At 48.2% G+C, this 26,915-nt stretch overlaps 1 protein-coding gene and 1 long non-coding RNA gene across 3 annotated transcripts in view; one reads left to right on the plus strand and one right to left on the minus strand.

The window, feature by feature from the left end:
- The window catches only part of wdfy4 (WDFY family member 4), a 292,745-nt gene that overhangs the window by 14,045 nt on the left and 251,785 nt on the right, over window positions 1-26,915 (minus strand). For both annotated transcript variants that reach the window (XM_038782904.1, XM_038782905.1), the window contains 5 exons: window positions 14,427-14,639; window positions 12,446-12,584; window positions 11,353-11,510; window positions 9,730-9,888; window positions 4,478-4,657 (listed from right to left, as the gene is read on the minus strand). In XM_038782904.1, coding sequence (XP_038638832.1) covers window positions 4,478-4,657; window positions 9,730-9,888; window positions 11,353-11,510; window positions 12,446-12,584; window positions 14,427-14,639 — 849 coding nt within the window. The remainder of the gene's footprint in view (window positions 1-4,477; window positions 4,658-9,729; window positions 9,889-11,352; window positions 11,511-12,445; window positions 12,585-14,426; window positions 14,640-26,915) is intronic.
- On the plus strand, window positions 19,117-25,851 carry LOC119956072. Its single transcript, XR_005458580.1, has 3 exons — window positions 19,117-19,401; window positions 20,373-20,555; window positions 25,284-25,851. It is a non-coding gene; the product is annotated as an uncharacterized LOC119956072 (long non-coding RNA).

Raw genomic sequence — 26,915 nt, forward strand, 5'->3', positions numbered from 1 at the left:
TAGCAGGATGTTGCCTGGTATGGAGGGAAAACCTTATGAGGAAAGGCTGATGGACTTGAGATTATTATTATTGTACTCCCAGAGCTAAATTTCAAGCTACCGGCTTCCATGTCAGAAATGAAGACCGAACAACCTGGCAGTACTCAACGGGTCTGACAGCATCTGTGGAGAGATGGCCTTCCACCAGACCCCACACGCCAGCAATGGCATGGTGGATCTATCCTCTGAGTGTTCAAGCCCCACTCCAGAAAGTTGAGCACAGCAATCTAGGCTGCCACTGAGTAAGATGGTGGGAGTCTTCCTGAAACCAGAGTGCCATCTGCTGACTCTGGTGTACGTAAAAGGTCCAAGGCCTCTGTTCTAAAGAAAAGCAGTGGGGTTTGGTTGGTGTCCTGGCCAATATTTATCCCGTAATGAACTTCACAAAAATATTATCGCTAGCATGTTCCCGATTGCGACATCTTCCTTTGCCGCAAAGTGGCTGCTGTGTTTCCGAACTTGTAAAGAGTAGATATTGCACACTATAGTTTTGGCTAATATAGTAGAAATTATTTATCTCTTGCTCTTAACCAGGATTTCTTTCCCTCTCTTTATTTTCCTTTCCCCATCTGATTTGACTTTACCTAAAATCCTTTCTCTGCTGTCCCTCTGCTTTATTGCTCAAACATTAAATCTCGTTGGTTAAGGAGATAGATTGTTGGTCACCGAGGTCCCTGTTGCTCTCATGTCCTGGCTACATTGTGGTCAGTTTGCACTTCCATCAAATAAGGGGGGGAAAAACATTTTGCAGTTGAAGGGTGAAGAAGAATCTAAACATGCGCCTCATGATGCCTCACTCCAGCAGGGTTTTGGCCAGGGCTCCCATTTCACATTTCCTGATTTTAGATCATCCAGTTTTGATGATACGTTAACCAACTACAGAGCCAATGTACATTGATTCACTCGTAAACACGTCAATCCTGGGTGGCTCTCAAACAAAACAAGACCACCACGGTAATCCTTTGCTAAGAAAACAAAGCAAGGCCATCTCGATCTCTGACACTACAAACAGGGCAAGAAGCCTATCCACCTCTAAACGTTTTTAAATTGCAAAAGATTATACTCTCTGCAATATCATACATTTTTATTAGAGTATAATTTGGAGTCAAGGATATTACCCACCTGTAAGTGGCACCTGTGGCAATAAAATATTATAAGAGCAGGACAACCACACTGCTCTTACAATAGGAAGGGACTAAATAGTTTAATGTTATCACAATTAGTAGTCCCAGCAATGTTAGCCTATGCAGTGAGATATACCTACACAAACGGCCGCGCCAGCAACCTCACTGGCTTTAGCTGATCCAATGTTGCCACATTGGAGCTCCAACCACAGGTTTACACTAACCCAACGTCCTCCTGACTTCACTCCCAATCTGCTTCATCCCATTGGAGCTCTCACCCTCGGGTGGAGGTTTTCCAGCCCCTTCGGGCGGCGGGATTTTCCAATCCCGCCTAGCCGAGCCCTCGTGGCATATTCCCCAGCGGCGGGGCTGGCGAGCCACCCAAAAGGCCCACACACTTTGATGGGACTGGAAGATCCTGCTTGCAGCCAATGGCTCACCATGGGGTGGGAACGGGGGGGGGGGGGGGGGGGGGGGGTGGAGTCCACGCACAAGAAGGCTCGCTCGACTCATGGACCCACCAACTCCCAGCACTCCACCTGCAGTGCGTCACGGTCCGACCCACGACCCGCGAGACAAGTCTGACTGCATGCGTGCTGCCAGATCAATTCACTCGAAATATCCCTCGTGGCGGGACATAGTCACGCGTACGGCCACCATTTGAAACTATCTAACCTCCCAGCACTGCATCAACTAAAGAGGAAGGAAGGTTTTCTTTGTAATAGAATCACGACCAATTATCTAGCCAAATGAAATCATTAATATTTAAGATAAATAATCAGTTGTTGAGCGAAGCATTGGGAGGGTGTACGTGGTTTCCATGGGGTATGGATCTGGCTCCCAATGCACCATGTGTTGGTCCATTTGACACCATTGATGGTGTTAGCTTGATGCCCAAGAAGATGACACAGCCAGATGAGCAGCAGGAAAGGCAGCAGTGAATTCAACAGAGGGCTTTGGTTACACCATTTAATTATGAGACGTGCCTATCCTGCGATTGGGTGACGTTCCAAAAGCTAGGGCCGTGATTCTCTCACCCCGATGCCTGGCCAGAGAATCGCCGGGACTGGCGTGAATCGCGCCATGCCGCCCCGACGCCAGTCCGCCAATTCTCTGGAGCGCGGAGAATCGGCGCCATTGGTGCCGGCGCGATCGTCGCAGCGACGTTTGGGGGCCGCACTATGGGGGCTCCCCCCGGTGAATCTCGGTCCGGGAAGGCCGTCCACACCTGCTCTTTCCCGCCGGGACCTTGGCATGGATGCATCTGGGGGTGGCCTGGTGGGGAGGAGGGGGGGTCTGACCCCGCGGGGGGTGGGGGGGGGGGGGGCCTCCGCTGTGGCCTGGCCTGCGATTGGGGTCTACCGATCGGCGGGCCGGCCTCTCGGGCTGGGGGCTCCTTTGTTCCACGCCGGCCCCTGTAGCCCTCCCCGAAGGGAGCCGCTGCGCATGCACGCGTTGGTGCCGGTCCCACTGCGCTTGTGTGGACCCCGCGGACCCCATCTGACACTGGGATCGGCAGCTGGAACGGCATGGGTCACTCCAGTGCCGTGCTGACCCCTTTAGGGGTCATAATTTTTGCTCCTGAGGCCATGTTGATGCTGTTGAGAAATGCAACGGCGTTTACAACAGCGTAAACACTTAGCCTCAGGAGCAGAGAAGCCCGCCCTGGGTGTTTTGCGCTGAGCGATCAGGATGAAAAATGCAGGGGAAATTCACTGATTCCACCATGGAATCATAGAGAAATTACGGGATAGAAAGAGGCCATTCGACCCATCGAGTCTGCACCGATCCTCCAAAAGAGCATCCTACCTAGGCCCACTCCACCACCCAAACCCATTACCCCACCTAACCTTTCGGACACTAAGGGGCAACAAAGCATGGCTAATCCACACAACCTGCACATCTTTGGACTGTGGGAAGAAACCGGAGCACCCGGAGGAAACCCACGCAGACACAGGGAGAACATGCAGACTCCACACAGACAGTGACCCGAGGGTGGAACCGAACCCAGGTCCCTGGCGCTGTGAGGCAACTGTGCTAACCACTGTGCCACCGTGCCGCCCTACAACACTTCAGGTGGGGGAGGGGTTGCCGTTGGCAGGACTGGAATATCCCGTCAGCGGGAATGGCTGGAAAACCCATCCTCACATATGTTGAGCGCATGTGAACAAAAGCAACACCAAAATTATAACACATGGCATTGGATTCATTTTGCAAGTTCACACAAGAGAATATGTGTACCATAACACTGATAGAATTTACACCAATTGGACATAACTCCCAAATAGCAAGTTCAGCATATTGTCAAGTGACTCTAGACCATCTTAATTATTATTCTGAATAACTGCTTGAAGGCTTTGATTCCAGAATCCAAACACTCGTTGCCTTATGCAGATTGATGAAACATTGACCTATATTACAACAGCAAAACAGCACACAGTTGATGTTGAATATATCAACACTTTTGTACTGTTGCACCTTCGTTTCAATGGATGTGCAAGGACTAAGCAGTTCAATTTAGGTTGAAATCTAAACAGAAACTTCTGCTTTGTTCACCAAATAATTCCTGCTCACACATGGTGTAGAACAAGGTTCTCGAGTTGCAGGCCACTTACAGAACCATTCTTGGCCAATTTATCTAATTCACAATCTACAATGATTATTAGTGTCACAAGTAGGCTTACGTTAACACTGCAATGCAGTTACTGTGAAAAGCCCCTAGTCTCCACATTCCGGCGCCTGTTCGGGTACACCGAGGGAGAATTCAGAATGTCCAATTCACCTAACAAGCGCGTCTTTCGGGACTGGCGGGAGGAAACCGGAGCACCCGGAGGAAACCCACGCAGACACGGGGAGAACGTGCAGACTCCGCACAGACAATGACCCAAGCCAGGAATCGAACCCGGGACCCTGGTGCTGTGAAGCAACAGTGCTAACCACTGTGCTACCTTGCCGCTCCCAATCACAAGAGAATAAAACAGGAATCAAGCAAAACCCCAAGCCACGAGCACTGGCCTTGCCAAAATCACAGACACTGTCATTTATTTTCCAAGTTTAACCCCAATTCTGTTGCTATTTGCTGTTGAGAACTATATGAGAATCAAGGGTGGGCTTTCTTCATTCATTGGTGGAAAAATGTTTGGTTGTTTGCAATTAAATGTCAAAGGCCTGAAGTAGTAGATTTTACTACCAACATTGCTCGTTCCTTCGCACTAATTTGATACTCAACTATCTGATTCCCCTTCCTTCTGCGCAATTTCACATCTTGGGAGGTATTTTAATGGACTTATCCTTGGACAACTGATGGAACTCACGGTTACGTCGTTGACGGACACAGCAGAAACGGTCGCTTCGTGGCCCTGAAGCTGACTGACGTAAGTCAGCGTGTTAAAATCCCAAATGATGCATGTCCTGTCACACGATCCACTCACAATCACATTGTAAGACGAAGACACTGCCAGGCAAGTGACAGCTTCTATATGTCCATGAAGCACCTGGAGTGAAGAATAAATCATGGCTGTGAGACTTGCTCGCACGAACTAGGCATTAAACAACTTCAATCTTTTATTAATTCCTTTGATAGGAAAGGGACACAAGAATAGGAAACCACACCATGATGTTTTCGGAGAGGAAGGAGGGTTGGCTTGCAGGCTTATACACAACAAAGGCATGTCTGTTGTATTATGGTGCCACCACATGTTGTATTCTGGGTTCATTTGTGATGTCTCGATGGGATAGTGAAACTTGTGCGTCCAAACATGAACTGTCTATTGTTAATCTTTAACTATTTACAAATCCCAGTTAATGCCATGCACGGTTCTGCAGAATGTTCTCTCTGAGTCAATTACCATGTGACTCCATACATCATACTGCCCTTTTATTACGCTCTTGTATTATCTTGATATATTACGGAGTGAAATATGTGTTACTCAAACCTTGGTTACTGATGAGGTCTTCTGAATCTCAATGAAGTTAACAGGATCTAACTAAAGTAACGAGACATAACTCCACTAACGATCTGAACTATTCTGATACTGCCCTAGTCACAGCACACCCAAAAGAGAGGGAGAAAGACCTAATGTGGTTTCTTTTATACCCCTGTTGGTCTGGCCCTCTAGTGATCATGTGGTGCTACTGATTACACATTAACCCCTTATGTACATGCACATACAGATATCACTACAACTGTGAGCAGTGGTATTCACCCGTCCCACATTAACCCTGGTCGTGCTGCTCACCTTTTCATTACAATGGTATGTAGGCACATAATACAACAATATCCACTGGAAAAATGTGGAGATTGGATTTCAAAAATGTACTTATTCCAAATATTTGCCTCAACCCACTGGGGCTGAAAATTATTCTTGTACGCAGACATAAAGTTCAAGGATGAAAATAAGGCCATTTGGCTGATTCCATCATATCCCTCAGGATAACCCGATTCTCCTCGCAATACCCGAAGAGCTATATCATCTGTGGAGAGAGAAAGGAGCTAACGCTTCGAGTCTGGATGATTCTTTGTCAAAGCTGAAGAGAACTGAAAATAGGCAGAACACCATCCTCAAACAGGACCCAGACCGCCTTGTCACTTGCCAATATATCTCACGGTCCTGCTCTCACTGTTATATTACTGGGTTTAAGTAACTAACTGTAGATGATGTTGAAGAACACTCGTGTCTTTATTAAGTAACGATAAAACTAATAAATGTGTTTGACACTCCGCTGAACTAACTCGAGCAATAACGTAAGGATAAATAACTGTACAAACTGTATCTAAGCTACACATGGTGTCTAGGCTGTGATCCTCTCTGTTACACTGCTGCTATCTGGTAACTCCTGCATGGAAAGAGCACTAGAGCTTCTGGGAGCACCATTATATAGTGGGTCTTGTAATGCCCTCTAGCGGTAGTGCCACAGCTAGGTTTTGTGATTAACCCTTTAGTTACATGTCTGTCTCCATATCATTACACTCACAACCACATGTCCGTCCTCGGCCTGCTGCAATTTTGCAGCGCAAACTGGAGGAACAGCACCTCATCTTCCGATTGGGAACGTTACAGCCTTCCGGACTTAACACGGAGTTCAACAACATCCGACTCTGAACTCTCTCCTCCACCTGATGGATTCATTTCTATCAATTTATTTTCATTTGTTCCATCGATCCGTTTTTCCCTCACCACCTTCTCCCCCCCCACACACACGTCTCCCAAGGCGTGTTTTGTGGCGCCAGAGGCAGCCGGTATTGGCTGTCGGCGGGAATGTCTGGGTTCCGCCACTGTCAGTAGTTTTCCCATTGTTTGCCCCCCCCCCCCCCCCCCCCCCCCCCCCCGACCACCGGGGAAGCTGTGGAAGGGAGCTACCGTCATCAGATGTTTCCGCCAGCGGCCTATGGGTCTCTGTCATCCATATCATTGATATTCTACATGCTCAAGAAGATGTTCTTTTACCGGCCACCTTTCACTATGAGTAAGTTTGCTTACTTATTGTACCATAAATCAATTGAGAAATCACCAGAGATTGCACTTCTACATTGCACTCACTAACAGAAAGCTCAACTTCCATGCTTAACATCTGCTGCTTCTCTAACAGAACAAAAGTACAGTAATTGGTTTCATTAAAAAGTTAATTTCCTGTTGCTACTTTGTGTTCACTTTTCCATTCATCACTGAATTCCGGAAAAAATGCGCTACGCCTTTAGAATAAGGTTAGGATTATCAGTCGGCATCCGAGAAAGTTCCCAGACTCGTACCTTCCGGCCTTGGTTACGACCATTAGAGAGAATTGGAGCAATTTCTGTGCGAAGGAACAGAAGTGTCACATGGGATGCAGACAGGAATGACAGCGGCACTCTCTCACCACTTGGTGGTTTTGGCTGCGTTGTTCACAAGCCAAATGAGTTCCGCAAGCTTGGTGGAGGTTGCGTTGTTTATTTATTCGTTCGTGGGTGTCGCTGGCTGCGTCTATCATCTATTGGCCATCCCTAATTGCCCTTGAACAGTCTGGCTTGCTCGGCCATTTCAGAGGGCAGTTAAGAGTCAGGAGGTTTACATCACAGAAAGAGGCCCTTCGGCCCTTCTTGTCTATGTCAGCCATTAAGCACCTTTCTATTCTAGCCCCATTTTCCAGCAAGGTCCGTAGCCTTGACAACTGCATTGTTCTGGGCCTTGGGTCACATGGAGGCCCGGCAAGTTAGGGGAGGCAGATTTCCTTCCCTGTAGGATGTCAATGGGTTTTTGGGACAATCAGTGATAGTTTCCTGCTCACCATCACTGAGGCCCGCTTCACATATATTCCAGATTCATTAATTGTATTTATATTCCTCCAGCTGCCATTGTGGGATTTGAAGCCATGTCCCCGGAGTATTCGCCTGGGCCTCTGGATTACTGGCCCAGTGATGGCACGGTAGCACAGCGGTTAGCACTGTTCCTTCACAGCGCCAGAGTACTAGGTTCGATTCCTGTCTTAGGTCATTGGCTGTGCGGAGCCTGCACGTTATCCCTGTGTCTGCGTGGGTTTCCTCCGGGTGCTTCGGTTTCCTCCCACAGTCCAAAGATGTGCAGGTTAGGTGGATTGGCCATGCTAAATTGCCCTTAGTGTCCAAAAATGTTTTTAAACAGTGTCCAAAAAATGGGGGTTACTGGGTTATGAGGATAGGGTAGATACCTGGGCTTCAGTCGGGTGTTCTTTGTAAGGGCCAGTGCAGACTCGATGGGCCGAATGGACTCCTTCTGCACTGTAAATTCTATGATACTCTGAAGTTGTTGTTTTTCTGTACTCACTGACTTTGCATTGCTCTTAAAATAATGATTGGATATTTAGTTTCACCATCTTGGTGTTTTATCACTGGGTAGAGGCTCTCAAGAATACATCAGAAACAACGCAAAAAATCTGAATTATTTGGGTCCAGCTGCGCATTTTGGTGAGTGAGAATTTACACCAAGGCATTTAACCTTAATGTTTTTAATAAATGCCATCTATGCGTTTTGAGCTGACTGCGGTAATTGAAAAGCAATGCTTTTCTCCCACATGAATTGGACATTCTGAATTCTCCCTCTGTGTACCCGAACAGGCGCCGGAATGTGGAGACTAGGGGCTTTTCACAGTAACTTCATTGCAGTGTTAATGTAAGCCTACTTGTGACATTAATAAAGATTATTATTATTACCACTACGCTTCTATCCAAGAAAGTTCACTTGACTGATCCCTGGGATGGGGGGGGTTTCATATGAGGAAAGGTTGGGCAGGTTGGAGTTTGGAAGAATGAGAGGCGACCTTACTGAAAGATATAGGATCCGGAGGGGACTTGACAGGGTGGATGCTGAAAGAATGTTTCCCCTTGGGGGAGAGACCGGAACCAGGAGGCACAGTCTCATAATAAGGGGGTCTCCTCTTTAAGACGGAGATGCAGAGCATCGTCTTTTCTCTCAGAGGATTGCAAGTGTGTGGAATTCTACTGCGCAAGAGAGTGGAAGAGGCAGGGTCACTGGTTTAGCACAGGGAGAAAGAGCTGGCTTTTAAAGCAGGCCAAGGCAGGCCAGCAGCACAGTTCAATTCCCGTACCAGCCTCCCCGAACAGGCGCCGGAATGTGGCGACTAGGGGCTTTTCACAGTAACTTCATTTGAAGCCTACTTGTGACAATAAGCGATTAACATAGAACATTGAGCAGTACAGGCCCTTCGGCCCTCGATGTTGCGCCGACCTGTGAAACCAATCTAAAGCCCATCTACACTATTCCCTTATCATCCATATGCCTATCCAATGACCATTTGAATGCACTTAATGTTGGCAAGTCCACTACTCTTGCAGGCAGGGCATTCCACGCCCTCACTACTCTCTGAGTAAAGAACCTACCTCTGACATCTGTCCTATATCTATCTCCCCTCAATTTAAAGCGATGTCCCCTCGTGCTGGACATCACCATCCGAGGAAAAAGGATTTTCATTTCATATTTTGAAGCTGGAAGTGGATAGGTTCATGACTATCAAGGGGCGTCAAAGGCTATGGGGAGGGGTGGGGTGAAGGCAGAAAAGTGGCTTTGAGACTGCTATCAGGTCAGTCCTGACCTGATGGCTTCACAGCTCCGGGGTCCCAGGTTCAATTCCGGCTTGGGTCACTGTCTGTGCGGAGTCTGCACATCCTCCCCGTGTGTGCGTGGGTTTCCTCCGGGTGCTCCGGTTTCCTCCCACAGTCACAAAGATGTGCAGGTTAGGTGGATTGGCCATGATAAATTGCCCTTAGTGTCCAAAATTGCCCTTAGCGTTGGGTGGGGTTATTGGGTTAGGGTGGAGGTGTTGACCTTGGGTAGGGTGCTCTTTCCAAGAGCCGGTGCAGACTCGATGGGCCGAATGGCCTCCTTCTGCACTGTAAATTCTATGATCTATGATTGAATGATGGAGCAAGCTCGGGTGGCCGAATAGCCTATTCCTGCTCCTGATTCGCATTAGGTAGCAAACTGAGTCGAAACATGAAGAAGATTGGCCTTGGGTGGGGTCATTTGCGGAAGGCATCGTCACATTGTGGCGTGCACGTTGGATAGCAGGCAGGCAGAAAACAGCAGGAACGTACCTCTCTCAGAATCATGCTTTTTGCTCTTTCTTTGCTGGCTGTAATGTCCCACACGCATATCACACTGCTCGTCCCTCCTGTGATAACAGTTGTAGGTGCTGGACATGCAGCGCACAAGCACTGCCCCCAGTCGGACAGGCATTCAAACATCGTTAGAACCTGTATCAGAAATCAGGCAACGTTTTTATGACTCAATTTCATTTTAGCTGGTCTTTGATTTTCAATTAGCTTGTGTTAACCCGTCATTGCAGCGTACGGGCGATTGAAGCAGCGTTGTTTGACTGGTTGCCCTTTGCTCCTGGCATTCCACCCCACTGGACCCAATCCACTTCCTAGCTCAGCTGCACAATTCAATTAGCCCACTCTTCTCCCTGCTGCTGTTCGCCCGGGGCTGACACTCCGGAGCCACACACACCGAAGCTGCAGTATCGGAGATGCGGTCTTTGGCATGAATGAAATTAAACTCACCACAGACCCCGGAGGACTGTAGGCTGCTCTTTCCTTTTCAGGTAGAGAGAGAGAGCTGACTGGTGGCGATTTAACCTGAGGGTCACCACACCTCAGACGAGGGTCAAGGTTCAGAAGGCAGGGCCTTCATGAATAACCTCCGCCGGTGCGGGTATTGCCCCCACCCTGTTGGCGTCACTCCGCATCACAAACCAGCTGTCCGGCCAACTGAGCAAAACCGGCCCCTATTCTTTGGGAGGAGACAGCAAAACACGGCCTACGTGGATGTAGCTGACCCCGTTTAACTATTCAACGAAGAAGAGTGGAGTGCCCCCTGGTGTTCAGGCCAACAGTTATCTCAAATATGAAGCCCGAGCTGATTTAGCTCACTGGGCTAAATCGCTGGCTTTTAAAGCAGACCAAGCAGGCCAGCAGCACGGTTCGATTCCCGTAACAGCCTCCCCGGACAGGCGCCGGAATGTGGCGACTAGGGGCTTTTCACAGTAACTTCATTGAAGCCTACTCGTGACAATAAGCGATTTTCATTTTTTCATTTCATGATCTCATTGTTATCTGTGGGATCTTGCTGTGTATGAATTGGCAGCTGCATTCGCCTGCATTACAGTTTGTTCTTTATACAAGATTTACGGCAGATAGGCTAAGGATCACAAAACAAAGTCATCCCAGCGTCAATTGGCATTGTGCTACGACCTTGAGATAAGATATGATAGCGAGTTCATTTAAAACTACGGCACTTTTGCATGAGCCCTGAATCTGGCTCCGCAATCCTCGATATAACAATCCTGCATTGATAAACGACCATTCACAGTCTCAGGGCATCCAAGAAGCTCTTCAGAGCCACTTTTTTGAAGTTTAGTTAATGCCGCAAGAAATGGGGCAGCAAATGTGCACACAGGAAGATCCCACAATTAGAAATCAGATAACATCCTGCGAAAAACGCAACAAGCTGGAAAAACCCAGCAGGTCTTGCAGCGTCCGTGGAGAGAGGAAAACAGAGTTCACGTTTCGAGTCCATATCAACCCTCCGTGTCCCGGCAGCCTGTTTCAGTGATGATGGCTTTTACTAACCTTGGTTGACAAGCAGGGCTTCGATTTAACACACAAAAGGCAGACAAAACAATCGTGGCTTTTTGGTTATTTATGGATTTCACATACCTTTTCGGCACCATGGTTTCCCAGGGAGCAGCTGAAGTCATCATAACCCCAGGAGAAGACCTTGTTCCACTCTGGCGGTACCAGTAATTTATTCTTCTCCACAGCAAGGACCCCCTTTTCAGTATTTACAATGTGGCCAACAGCTCCCTTCAATAATTCTGTGTAAAATCAATTGCGTATAGTATTATGAGTGAGGGATGAGGTGGTACATTCGGCATGGGGAAAGATAGAACGGGATCAAATCTTTACACACTCTTATAACATTTATTTACAGATATACACATTGTAAACACGCGCCTCCTCACCCAATAATCAGAAAATAATCTGTTTCAACCCAATACATTCAAAAATAAGTAAATTTGGGCACCCAATCCTTTTTTGCCAATTAAGGGACAATTTAGCATGGGCAATTCACCTACCCTGCATTTTTTTGGTGGGGGTTGTGGGGGTGAGACCCACGCAGGAGCGAGGAGAATGTGCAAACTCCACACAGACAGTGACCCGCAGCGGGGTTCGAACTTGGATCCTCAGGGTCGTGAGGCAGCAGTGCTAACTACTGCGCCACCATGCGACCCAACCGATCCATGTTTATACTATTTTGGACAATATAATTAAACTAAATCAAGAAATTGAAGGATATATTGAAAGTGCAGCCCTTTAGAGGGTTACTGCATCAAAAGGAATTTCAAAGGAAATTTTAAACATCAAGGGCGGAATTCTCCGTCCCGCCACACTCATTTGCGGCGTGCCCCTGCCGCAGCGGGATTCTCCGTCCCGGGAGCCGGCCAATGTGACCAAGGGAAATCAATAAAACACCCCAGCCGCTGCCCATCGAGCACGCAGGGACCGTGCCAGCCGACGCTGCGTGCTCTGTCTCTAAGGCCAGGCCGCAAACCTAGCCACGGAAGACCCCCCCCGGATCGCTCGCTGCCTGGACCTGTTGGTGGCTAACCTGGCTGGCTGTGAATGGTAGAATGTGTCAAGATCGTCACTCCCCACTAACCAGCGTCTTGAATGCTTTTCGTTGACACGTTGACCCACCTGGCTTTGTCAAAATGAGGCACCAGAACCTATTGATCAGCATTTTAAATACCTCTTACAGGAACACTGGAGGGCTTCAGATTCTGCAGGTGATAGAAGAAGGGTAGGACAGCGGGAGATGAGGCAGCTAATTCCTTCGCCAAAGAGTGCTTCCCTTGGACGATGCGTGCAGGGTGAGCTTTATTGAACAGCTGAATTGAAAGGAAAGGAAAACCCCCCCGTCAGTCTCTTTATCTATCAAGACGCCACTTATGTTCGTTTGCCAGCCTGCCTATTTAACCGGTGTCAGGTGGAATGAAGATTATCTCTGAAAAATAACTCACCGCCACTTAGTCAGGCTGGTTTGGAGATGATTCATGAGCAATCTGCCAGCACCTCTGCCGTACATTCCCGCAACTGTCAATGGATAAAATCTGACAGGTCCTAAAGTTACTCGCTTGATGTTTATTTTTAATTTGGAATACCCAATTTTTTTTTTTCCAATTAATCGTGGCCAATCAGCCTGTCCTGCACATCTTTGGGTTGCGGGGGTTAGACCCACGCAGACACGGGGAGAATGTGCAAATGCCACACGGACAGTGACCCGGGGCCGGGATCGAACCCGGGTCCTCGGCGTCGTGAGGCAGCAGTGCTAACCACTGCGCCACCGTGCCGCCCCCTAAGTTCCTCTCTTTAAAGCTCCTTTGTAAAGGCTCCTCGCTCCTCGCAGTAACAGAACATGTTTACAGTTATGCTGTACTTTTTGTGCTGGTACAAGATTGGTTTCTGAATACAACAACCTCGAGAGCGACGGTATAAATGCAGATTGAAGCATCTGATTCGAGAGCACAACCCCACAGGGGCTGGTTTAGCACAGGGCTAAATCGCCGGCTTTGAAAGCAGACCAAGGCAGGCCAGCAGCACGGTTCAATTCCCGTACCAGCCTCCCCGAACATGCGCCGGAATGTGGCCACTAGGGGCTTTTCACAGTAGGGGCTGGTTTAGCTAGGGGCTGGTTTAGCTCACAGCTAAATCGCTGGCTTTTAAAGCAGACCAAGCAGGCCAGCAGCACGGTTCGATTCCCGTACCAGCCTCCCCGGACAGGCGCCGGAATGTGGCGACTAGGGGCTTTTCACAGTAACTTCATTGAAGCCTACTCGTGACAATAAGCGATTTTCATTTTCATTTCAACTTCATTTGAAGCCTACTTGTGACAATAAGCGATTTTCATTTCATTTGAATTGAGGTGATTAAACAGCCAGGTTCTTCACATTGCTATCAACTTGTCAAAAATGCTTACTTTAAACTGTGAATATGTTTATTTATTTTAAATGGTGAATAAAATAAAATGTTGGATAAATTCTCTTTTCTTTAAAATGCAGGTAACAATATTAAGTGATCGGAGTTGTATGATGTTGCGGGAACCTGCATGCCATTGTAAGTAAAAGTGCTTGAAGAGCAAGAGTTATAATAATAATAAGCTTTTATTGTCACAAGTATGAAGTTACTATGAAAAGCCACGAGACACCACATTCCGGCGCCTACTGGGGTAAGCTGGTACGGGAATTGAACCCGCGCTGCTGGCTTTGTTCTGCATCACAAACCAGCTGTCCAGGCCACTGAGCTAAACCAGCCCTTTTAATGTGGGGCTGGAGAATAAGGTGGCCCAGGGTATGATGTATAGAGTCACATGGTGATAGATTGAGAGAGCAATCTAGAAGCAGCCTGCATGGGAGTGGCAGCACCATGCATGGGGTGCCATTCTGGGATCTGTATATAGTTAAAGATTAACAATAAATGGTTCATGTTTAAACATACAAGTCTAGCAATCTTATCATTGAGACATTCAGCAAAAACATAAATCAAACTCTATAACTTCTTGCTGGATTTTTTTGCTGCTCTCTGTGGTAACTGCAAAATTTGCCCATCTCTCATGTAAAACTGGTGTCTTTCAATCAAATAAATCTGACCAAATAAAAACATTGCAGTGCACAAAACCCAAAGAAAACGGCTGCGATAAAATTTCAAAACAGGGAGACCCTTTTAACCTGTACCTGTTTAGGGATCTGTCCAAAGTTACTGACAAAACCCATGATGGTACGTTTTCTCAAAGGGTCTTTTATAGTACTGAGGTCAACCTGATCCTCGTAGAAGTAAGGATGGAAAACATTAACTGCTTCCACTGCGGCTGAACCCTGCTGCTTGTAGCCAAATATCAGATCTATCCAGTGATGGAGGTGGGCAGAGACATAATCACTTTCCAATGCCTATGAGGAGAGAAGGGAACAAAGTGTCAGATACAAGAAAGAACCCGTTTATTCTGTAACGTCTTTTATTTTAGACTTGCACCATTGCAATTATTTATTTGCATGTGTTAACACTTCTGGTAAAACAATTATATATCTGAAGAGCTTTATATAAAGGGCATGAATCACAGCTACCCCCCCCCCACATACCCACCCCATCCCACACCTTCCCACCCCATCCCACATCTCCCCACCCCATCCCACACCTTCCCACCCCATTCCACACCTCCCCACCTCATCCCACACCTTCCCACCCCATCCCACACCTTCCCAAACCTCCCCACCCCATCCCACATCTCCCCACCGCATCCCACACCTCCCCACACCATTCCACCCTACAGCCCACCCCACATACCTCCACCCCATCCCACACCTTCCCACCCCATCCCACTTCTCCCCACCCCATCCCACACCTTCCCACGCCTTAGGGCATCATACTTATTCTAAAAAGATGTTTGTTGTATTACCTCCAGCAGCACTTTGGTACAATATAACTTTGGGCGAAGTTGTCATCATATGGTTATGGATTCAGCCCCCTTCCCAAGGACTTGGTAGTTTAAGATCCATGCTGTACTGACAGAGTGCCACATTGCCAGAGGTGCCATCTAATGGATGAGATCTTAAACCCAGGCCCAGTCTGCCAATTCAGGTGAAGGTCAAGATGGCACTGTTTTATTCGAGGATGACCAGGGAATTATCCTGTGCCCTGGTTAATGTCAATCACCATCATTCAAACAAACGGCCTCATTTCCCATTTGCGAAACCAAGTTCTCTGTTGTGTCGGCCTCCACACCAATAATGACCACAAGTCTAAAATAATTCATTCGATGCGATAGATGCAAATTAGTTTCTTCTCACTTGAGGGCTTTCCTGAGGGATGACCTGATGCAACTGATGGTAAAATATTACTCTCAGTGGATGTGCTTAAGTAACAGTTTCGTTCTGGAGTCTGAGGGCGAATAGCTGACCACTGCATTCTGAAACTGTTGTTAATGTCTGATGAACGAAACCTTTCAAGTCCTTAAGAAAGATCAAAGAAGATTTACCAGGATGCTGCCTGGTTTGGAGGGTAAGTCTTATGAGGAAAGGTTGAGGGAGCTAGGTCTTTTCTCTTTGGAGTGGAGGAGGAGGAGAGGCGACTTAATAGAGGTTTATACGGTGATGAGGGGGATAGATAGAGTGGACATTCAGAGACTATTTCCTTGGATGGATGTAGCTGTTACAAGGGGGCATAACTATAAGGTTCAGGGTGGGAGATATAGGAGGGATGTCAGAGGTAGGTTCTTTACTCAGAGAGTGGTTAGAGTGTGGAATGGACTACCTGCTATGATAGTGGAGTCGGACACTTTAGGAACTTTCAAGCGGTTATTGGATAGACACATGGAGCACACCACAATGACAGGGAGTGGGATAGCTTGATCTTGGTTTCAGACAAAGCTCGGCACAACTTCGAGAGCTGAAGGGCCTGTTCTGTGCTGTACTGTTCTGTGTCTATGTTCTATGATAAGGGCTGTAGCACACTGCCATTTAATGTAACCCAGGGAGAAATCCAACCCAAAATTGTTGGCATGACTCACAGCTACCCCCCCCCCCCCACATACCCACCCCATCCCACACCTTCCCACCCCATCCCACATCTCCCCACCCCATCCCACACCTTCCCACCCCATTCCACACCTCCCCACCTCATCCCACACCTTCCCACCCCATCCCACACCTTCCCAAACCTCCCCACCCCATCCCACATCTCCCCACCGCATCCCACACCTCCCCACACCATTCCACCCTACAGCCCACCCCACATACCTCCACCCCATCCCACACCTTCCCACCCCATCCCACTTCTCCCCACCCCATCCCACACCTTCCCACACCTCCCCACCCCATTCCACACCTCCCCACCTCATCCCACACCTTCCCACCCCATCCCACACCTTCCCACACCTCCCCACCCCATCCCACATCTCCCCACCCCATCCCACACCTTCCCACACCTCCCCACCCCATTCCACACCTCCCCACCTCATCCCACACCTTCCCACCCCATCCCACACCTTCCCACACCTCCCCACCCCATCCCACATCTCCCCACCGCATCCCACACCTCCCCACACCATTCCACCCTACAGCCCACCCCACATACCTCCACCCCACAGCCCCCTCGACCCAACCCTCAAACCTCTCCCACCTCACACCCCCTTCCCACCCAACCCTGCCCACTCCCACCCACCCCACACACCCCCAAGCCACCCCACATCTCCGGACCCTACTCCACACCCCCCCCCCCCCCACACACACACACACACACACAAGGTGTGAGGAGGTTGAGGCAAAGACATTTTAAAAAAATTAATTTACCCAATTCTTTATTTCCAATTAAGGGGCAATTTAGCGTGGCCAATCCACCTACCCTGCACATCTTTGGGTTGTAGTGGTGAGACCAATACAGACACGGGGAGATGTGCAATCTCCACACGGACAGTGACCCGGGACCGGGATCAAATCCGAGTTCTCGGCACCGTGAGGCAACAGTGCTAACCACTGCTGGGACCTTTTGACGTTGCCATATAAACGGGTGAGGATTCTGCTCCCCAACAACAACGACAGTAATATAACACCTTTCACATAGTTAAATGTCCCAAGACACTTCACAGAAGTCTGACATCCTGCCACGTAAGGGGATAGGACAGGAGACTGGCCAAAGAAGTAGGTCGAAAGGAGCATCTAATTGAAAATGAGGTGGAGATGAGGGAATTCTAGAGTTTAGGCCCTTGGTAGTTGAAGACTTGGCCACCAAAAGTGGAGCGATACAAATCAAGGATGTGCTCGGGCCAGAATTGGTGGAATGCAGATATATCCTAGGAAGGCTGCGTAATAATTCTCGAAAGAGCCTGGTTAAGTTCCCTCTCGTTCTCAGTCCTTGCATGAGTGAGAACAGTTTCTCCCTCTCTACTCCGTCTGGACTCATTAGGACTCTGAATACCTCTATGGAATCTCATCCCAACCTTCCTTTGACCAAGGAAAACAATTCTCATTTCTCCAAAACAAAAGCACAGTACTGCCTCTACCAATCGAAAAGAAATTAAAATGAAAATCGCTTATTGTCACAAGTAGGCTTCAAATGAAGTTACTGTGAAAAGCCCCTAGTCACCACATTCCGGCGCCTGTTCGGGGAGGCTGGTATGGGAATCCTCAGAGTCCACTTGCCAATCAATCAGCACCCTCTCCTCATGCAGTATATGTTGTTGTCCCCTCTGAGATTTGGTATTCTTACAATTTGTCCTGATGAGTGCAAGGCAAAAAACTTCGACAACGTGTCCCCTTTTCAGCAAAATCAAAAATTCTCTTTGAAGCAAATAAGGTTCCGAATGGGCTTCACAGGACGGACCCTGAGAGGCTGTTTCCCCTGGCTGGGTAACCTGGAATGTTGAGGCACAGACTTTGGGTAAGAATGGTGGTGGTGGTGGGGGGGTAAGGGTTGGGATGAGGAGAAATTTCTTCATTCAAAGTTTTGTGAATCTTTTTTTGACATTTTCTGCTCAAGGGGATTTCAGAATTTCAAAGAATCCCTACAGTGCAGAAGGAGGCCATTCGGCCCATCGAGTCTGCATTGACCCTCTGAAAGAGCACGTTTCCCTATTAAATAGCTTTAAGGCCGAGATAGGCACTTTTTGATTCCTCAGATAATCGAAGTAGGTGAGAAAGTGAAATTGAGGCCATCGAGCAGCCATGATCATATTAAATGGCAAAGCGGGCTTGAGGCGATGTACAGCCCAATATTTTCTTTAATTGTCTTTGTTTGTATCTCCTCATGTAATTAAAGAGGTAGTAGAGCAGGCAGCACAGTGGCCTAGTGGTTAGCACAGCTGCCTCACGGCGCTGAGGTCCCAGGTTCGAATCCCGGCTCTGGGTCACCGTCCGTGTGGAGTTTGCACATTCTCCCCGTGTCTGCGTGGGTTTCGCCCCCACAACCCAAAAAAATGGGCAGAGTAGGTGGATTGGCCACGCTAAATTGCCCCTTAATTGGAAAAAATAATTGGGTAATCTAAATTTTTAAAAAAGGAAAAAAAAAGGTAGTAGAGGAATTTGAACTGCCCCCAAGCAGGGCAGTTAAAAAAAGTAGACCCACGATTCTTCCGATGGTAGAATTATGTTTAGGAAAGAAAGACTTGTGTTTCTAGGGCGCCTTGCAGGACGTCCCAAAGCAGTTTCCCGCCAACAAAGGACATTTTCGGTGTGTGCTCGCTGTCATAATGTCGGGCACAATTTGTGTTCACAAGGTAGGGCTCTGCTGTGACACTCCTGTGGTTGAATATCCTGCTGTGACTACCGTCTAGACACAGAGAATATTTGTGTAATCAAAGTGCTGGCAAGTTGCCAGTACCCATGGAAACAGATTCCAACGTGAGACGCTGACTTTGGGAGCTGAGGAGGAGGAGAAAGCGGAGGGTTAAAAATACCATCCCAATTAGACTGTACTTTTGGCCCAGATAAGCTGGATGTTTTGTGTTGAGTAAGTGCCAAACATTAGGGTTTAGCTGACAGCAGTAAGGAGGCCACCAGGAAAGGGGATATCTTGCAGAGTTGAATGCTGCAGAACAACTGAAGTACTATGCACATTTCAAAAGTGTGGGTTGCTGAGATGCTTTTAATTTCTATAGATAGGTGACTCTCCCAGTCTTATCTTTCACTGAGGTTGGAGGAGCGATCAATGGCAGACGAGGTGAGTCCCGCTCATCGGTTTAATATTACTTATGCGTGAGCTACATCTGTCAAGGGTAGACCCCCATGTCTCTTTCTCCCATCTGTTTCGCTTTTTGTTCTCTGCTCTGGGTTCTCAGCCTCGTGGTGAGTACTGACGCTTCTCTTACCTTTTCTTGCTGGTTGGAGTGTGTTTTCCTCACAGTATTTACCGAATTTGTCCAGGACTGCCTGGAAGTTGCTCCTGTCTTGCCTTTTGGACAACTTGAATTTTTAAAAGATTTCTTCTGCTCCGGCACTGGCGACGGTGAGCAGAAGCTCTGTCTTTTCAGCATCAGCCACATCTTGTAGGTCGGCTGCTACCAGGAAGATTTCAAACCTTTGCCGGAATGCCCGCCAGTTTCCGCGGAGATCGTCGTGGCACTGGAGCCGCTGCGGAACCGGGATCTTGAACATCTTGCCTGGGTACTGTTGCTGGTTGTCATTGTACGCTGAGTTATGGCTATATGGATTGAAACAGTTCACTCCTGGTACCATGTATTGTTATGCTCTAAGTGTGGCATAAGCGGCTTCCTTGTGATGCACTTGACAAAGGAAGGTTCAGACGTGGAGATAACTTCAACACGTTTATTAAACTATATACTTCTATTACTCGGGTTCGATGCTACTGCTAATCCTACTATAGCTACCCAGACTGACTAACCAGTCTGCTACAATCCACGTGGTGAGAGTGATATTGAATCAACCCTGTGTCTGTACTCACTGACTGTCTCCACTGGAAAGAGGCAGATCATGTGTGTTGTGTCCTTTATATATGGGTTGGTGTAATGCCCTCCTGTGGTCATGTTACCTCTGTGTGTATCGTGAATGCCCATTTGTCGTGTCCTAGCTAACTGATCTATTGGTTGAGTGTCTGTGTGTCATGTTTATGGTGCTCACTCTAGTGTCTAGCTAGTCTACATGTATTTACAGTACCCCTTTGTGTATTTACAGTGATGCATCACCACACTCCCTTGTGTCACTCCTAAAACCAGCCGAGAGACGCCAGGATTTCCGTAGTCGGGAGGGAGTACAACTCCGCCACTCATCGTTTTAGTTAAAGGCTCGGTCGGCCCCGGCAAAAATGTATCCTCCGATATCATCAGATTTCCAGCGAGGTGGCCAATTATATAACAGGTAAGAGCTGACACCGTGAAACCAAGGCCAGAATTCTTCAACCGTTGGGATCGGCTTTTCCCGTTGGCAGTGCACTCCCACCCGCGGGTTCCCGGCAGCGTGGGGAGGGCTTCAATGGGAAATCCCATTGACAAGCGGCGGGAAGAGAGTATCCTGCCACCAGCGAATGGCGCGCCGCCGAGACACACGCGTCTGGGGGAACCGAAGAATCCCGTCCCATCCATCTGGTGAAAAGTCCATTGATGCAAGACCTCAGTTAATGGAGTCTGAATAAGATTTTAAAAGATGTTTCAATGCAAAAGTGTTTTACCTCCCTAGCAGCACTGTGGGTGGGCCTACACCACAAGGACAGCGGCCGCTCAAGAAGGCTGCTCATGGGGGGGGGGGGGGGGGGGGGGGGGCAATTAGGGATAGGCAATACAAATGCTGGCCTAGCCAGCGACACCCACATCCCAAGAAAGAATATATTTGTTAAATTATTAAGTAAATAAGGAGAAACTGTTTGTGCTGGCCGGCAGATCAGTAACCAGGCAGCCAATGGCAATAGAACCAAAGGCCAGGATGCGATTTATTTTTGCTTTATAAAGCGAGCTGGAACGCATTGCCTGAAAGAGTAGTGGGAGCAGATTCAAATAGTAAATCGCAAAAGGAAATTGGGGAAACGCTTCAATGGGACAATTTGCAGCGGAGTGGAACTCATTGGCAGGCCTTTCGGAGAGAGAGCAGGGACACAAGGGAGCACACGTTGCCCCTCTCTGGGCTGCAGGCCTCCTTGATGCGATATGTGGGGCTCCTCCCTCTCCGCCCACTCGACACAAAAAGCCACGTGGGTAAAGCTCAGCTCACAATTGCGCAGAAAATGAGCCAGACACAAGAATGAATTCATCCTGGGGAGAAAAAAAAAAATCCAACCCTTCAATGCTAAACTGTATCAGATGTGTAGCTGGTCTGTCAGCGCAATCCCAATAGGTTCCAGCTCCTGAGTGCTTCATAATTACAATAATAAGACAAATTAAGACTAGCTTATAGCACGTTTGTCTGACATTTCTACAGGCCAAGCTGGTAGTTAGTAAATAATGAGACATTAAATTGATCCATTTAGACGAACAATTAACAGATTAGCATTTGCAAAGGTGAGAGTGGAGGTTATTAATCACCACTTAAATCTGTATTATACTCATGGACAAGGCCAGGCCCAGTTAACCCTGGCTCTACCAGCAGCTCCAGGGAATTCTATGTTCCCGAGCTCAACCAACTCTTCCTTCAGTTTTTCCCAAGGTAGAAGCGTACTGATTTTACTCAGCTGTCAGGAGGAGCAATACTGACGCATTCTCACTGTGAAAATACGCCTTTCAAACACTTTTTCAAATTCATTCTCGGGGTGTGGGCATCGCTGGCTGGGCCAGCATTTATTGCCCATCCCTAATCACCCTGGAACTGAGTGGCTTCATAGGCCATTTCAGTGGGGAGGGGGGGGGGGGCAGTTAGAGTCAACTGCATCGTTGCCTGGGTCTGGAGTCACATGTAGGCCAGACCGGGTAAGGACGGCAGATTTCCTTCCCTGAAGGACATTAGTGAACCAGATGGGTTTTTAATCTTTATTAGAGTCACAAGGAAACTTACGGTAACACTGCAGTGAAGTTACTGTGAAAATTCCCTCATCGCCACACTACGGCGCCTGTTCGGGTACCCGGAGGGAGAATTCAGAATGTCCGATTCATCTAACAGGCACGTCTTTCGGGACTTGTGGAAGCAAACCGGAGGAAACCCACGCAGACACGGGGAGAACGTGCAGACTCATCACAGACTGTGACCCAAGTCGGGAATCGAACCCGGGTCCCTGGCGCTGTGAAGCAACAGTGCTAACCACTGTGCTACCGTGGCGCCCTATCGTCAATCGGCAATGGTTTCAAGGTCATCGTTAGACTTTTAATTCCAGATTTTAAAAAAAAATGAATTCAAATGTCACCATCCGCCGTGGTGGGATTTGAACCCGGGACCGCAGAGCATTACTCTGGGCCTCTGGATTACTGGTCTAGTGACAATACCACAACATCACTTTGGAAGGAGTAACAGGAATGCAGAGTACTGGGCTAATGGCAAGATTCTTGGTAGTGTAGATGAACAGAGAGATCTCGGCATCCAGGTACATAAATCCCTGAAAGTTGCCACCCAGGTTAATAGGGCTGTTAAGAAGGCATATGGTGTGCTAGCCTTTATCAGCAGGGGGATTGAGTTTCGGAGCCACAAGGTCATGCTGCAGCTATACATAACTCTGGTGCGGCCGCACCTGGAGTACTGCGTGCAGTTCTGGTCACCACATTATAGGAAGGATGTGGAAGCTTTGGAAAGGGTTCAGAGGAGATTTACTAGGATGTTGCCTGGTATGGAGAGAAGGTCTTACGAGGAAAGGCTCAGGGACTTGAGGTTGTTTTCGTTAGAGAGGAGAAGGCTGAGAGGTGACTTAATAGAGACATATAAGATAGTCAGAGGGTTAGATAGGGTGGACAGTGAGAGCCTTTTTCCTCGGATGGTGATGACCAACACGAGGGGACATAGCTTTAAATTGAGGGGTGATAGATATAGGACAGATGTCAGAGGCAGTTTCTTTACTCAGAGAGTAGTAGGGGTGTGGAACGCCCTGCCTGCAACAGTAGTAGACTCGCCAACTTTAAGGGCATTTAAGTGGTCACTGGATAGGCATATGGATGAAAATGGAATAGTGTAGGTCAGATAGGCTTCAGATGGTTCCCAGGTCGGCGTAACATCGAGGGCCGAAGGGCCCGTACTGGGCTGTAGTGTTCTATGTTCTATATCATCGTCTCCCCTAAATAACAATTTGCATAGGATGTGCAGCAGAAAGAGCCCATTCAGCACCACACTCTGATGGTGGGGCCTATGCTCCACTTGATCCTCCTTTACCACCCCCCACCCCACCTTCATCTGACCCCATCAGCATTTTCTCTTTATATTGAGCCCCAGGAACCAGGCTCCTTTGTGTCTCCAAACGCCTTCCATTCCTTTCTTCCTTGTGCACGTATCGGGTGTCCCTTTTAAATTCCTTTGCACTGCTCTCCTCAACTACCTTGTAAGGTTATAAGTCCCACACGCTGAAACACGCTTCTCTAGAAATTCTCGTTCTGCACCCTGCTGCAGTGCCCCATTCCTTCTGCTCGACAGCTCTTGCATTCTTTCTTAACCTTTGTAAATTTAATTTGACATTAGCTCTGAACAAGATCCCACAGCACAGCCCCGATTGTCCCTCATTACTTTTGCCTGGCCCTTGCAAGTGGCTCAGGCCTGGTTGATTTAGCGAGCTGGGAGGGTTGGATAACGAACACAGCGAACAGCCAAGGAGAAACAGAAAATGGTCACATTCTTCCTAGTAACCTGAAAGTAATCATGAGAGTACAATTATTGCATCCTCCATTATTCATGTTCCTTTTCCCCAGATGTCAACTCTCATCCAGACTGTCCCCACAATCTCCAGTAAATTGCTTGAAAACTGCAATATAGAAACAGACATAGAAAATGGGAGCGGGAGGAGGCCATTTGGCCCTTCGGTCCTGCTGCACCATTCAATAGCACAGTGGTTAGCATAGTTGCTTCACAGCTCCCAGGTTCGATTCCTGGCTTGGGTCACTGTCTGTCCAGAGTCTGCACGTTCTCCCCGTGTGTGCATGGGTTTCCTCCGGTTGCCCCGGTTTCTTCCCACAGTCCAAAGATATGCAGGTTAGATGGACTGGCCATGCTAAATTGTCCCTCGTGTCCAAAACGTTAGGTGGGGTTACTGGGTTACGGGTGTGGGTTTAAATGGGGTGCTAATTCCAAGGGCCGTGCAGACTTGATGGGCCGAATAGACTCCTTCTGCATTGTAAATTCTCTGTAAAATATGACCATGGATGTTCTTCTATCTCAACGCCATACCCCTCCATGCTGTCCCCATATCCCTTGGCACCATTAGAAATCTATCGAATTTCTCCTTAAATATATTCAGTGACTTGGCCTCCACAGTCTTCTGTGGTAGAGAATTCCACTGGTTCACACCCTATGAGTGAAGAGGTTTCTCCTCATCTCAACCCTAAATGGCCTACCCAATATCCTGAGACCGTGGCCCTTGTTCCAGACCTCCAGCCATTGGAAACAACATTCCGCCATCCAGTCTGTCCACCTCTGTGTTTTACACTCTGAGATCCCGTCTCATTCCCCTAAATTCCAGTGAATACATACCCAGATTTTCTTTTATAAATTTAGAGTGGCCAATTCATTTTTTTCCAATTAAGGGGCAATTTAGCGTGGCCAATCCACCTAGCCTGCACATCTTTGGGTTGTGGGGGCGAAACCCACGCAGACACGGGGAGAATGTGCAAACTCCACACGGACAGTGACCCAGAGCCGTGATCGAACCTGGGACCTCGGCGCCGTGAGGCCGCAGTGCTAACCCACTGCGCCACCGTGCTGCCCCAGAATGCAGACCCAGTTGATCCAACCTCTCCTCATGCCGCCCGTACCAGCCTCCCCGGACAGGCGCTGGAATGTGGCGACTAGGGGCTTTTCACAGTAACTTCATTGAAGCCTCCTCGTGACAATAAGCGATTTTCATTTTCAATTCATTTCTAAAGGCTTTATGCTGTTTATTATGTTCCTCTTCCTACCCCCCCCCCCCACCCCCACCCCACTTCTTTAAGCTCTGACATGAAATGTTAACTTTTGTTTCTCTCTCCACAGATAGTGCCTGACTTGCTGAGTTATCCAGCATTTCCTGCTTGTTATTCAGACTTCCAGCATCTGCAATATGCGGGTAAGTGTGCTCAGGGACATGAGCCGTGGCCAATGATGGGATCAGCAAATTTTCGGTGGTGAGGGTGCAAGCGGTACAACCTCACAAAGGATCCTTCCGGAAGTATTTCCTTGAAGCTCGCGTGAGGAAGACAATGGAAAAACACCTCATGTATTCGTTCCCTCAGTGAGGTTAAAAATGAGATGTGTGCAACTGAGGAGGCAAGAGAGGACAATGAGGAATGCAGAAATGAATACGGGAGCTTCCCGTGAGCAGATCATTACAGCAAAGACAATAGCCGGGATTTTCCGTTCCCGCCGAGGTGAGACACGTCGCGACGGGAGTGCGGCAGGCCAGCCACCAAAAGTCCGGAAGATCCCACTGGTGGGCGGGGTCAGAAAATACCAGCCATTAGTACGCTAACGTGAGGTTAGTGCTGACACACCCCTGTCAGCATCAACGGGGCCGAGGTGGAGATGGTTAGCAGTTTCAAATTCCTAGGGGTGCACATCACCAAAAATCTGTCCTGGTCCACCCACGTCAACGCTACCACCAAGAAAGCACAACAGCGCCTATACTTCCTCAGGAAACTAAGGAAATTCGGCATGTCCACATTAACCCTTACCAACTTTTACAGATGCACCATAGAAAGCATCCTATCGGGCTGCATCACAGCCTGGGTATGGCAACTGCTCGGCCCAGGACCGCAAGGAACTTCAGAGAGTCGTGAATACCGCCCAGTCCATCACACGAACCTGCCTCCCATCCATGGATTCCATCTACACCTCCCGCTGCCGGGGGAAAGCAGGCAGCATAATCAAGGATCCCTCCCGCCCGGCTTACTCACTTTTCCAACTTCTTCCATCGGGCAGGAGATACAGAAGTCTGAGAACACGCACGAACAGACTCAAAAACAGCTTCTTCCCCACTGTCACCAGACTCCTAAATGACCCTCTTATTGACTGACCTCATTAACACTGCACCCTGTATGCTTCAGCCGATGCCAATGCTTATGTAGTTACATTGCATATCTTGTTTTGCCCTATTATGTATTTTCTTGAATTTTGTTTAATTCTGTAATGACCTCCAATTAGCAGTATTGGTTGGCCAATTGGAGTATGAGCTCCTTCAATGATAGCTCATTGAGAGGGCCCATATAAGCACCTGTGTAGGCTTTGTGAGGAGTCTTAAGTTGACTGGAGTGCTAGCAGCACTGTTTGTAGCTGCTCTTGTACTGAATTATCTGTTGAGCTGCTTGCAGAAAAATACTTTTCACTGTACCTCGGTACACATGACAATAAACAAATCCAATCCAATCCAATCCTTTGTGCTCTCAACACGCGCCAGTTTGCGTCTTAGAATGCTGAGGCATAGGTTACTAGCATCTTGCCTGAAATCTTTTCATTCGGAGCACATTAATACACAGGGCCGTAGGGTGAGTCACATCGACCGTGGGGTAACAGATGGGAGCTTCGAACTCCCTGAGGTGAGAAATAACTGCCGCTGGTTGTGTCCTGAAGGTCAGTGGCAGCAAGTATTGGCCACAGTCTAGGATAATGCCTTGTCCCTACCTTCTACAT

Source organism: Scyliorhinus canicula, chromosome 22 (assembly GCF_902713615.1).
Source record: "Scyliorhinus canicula chromosome 22, sScyCan1.1, whole genome shotgun sequence".
NCBI classification, from domain to species: domain Eukaryota; kingdom Metazoa; phylum Chordata; class Chondrichthyes; order Carcharhiniformes; family Scyliorhinidae; genus Scyliorhinus; species Scyliorhinus canicula.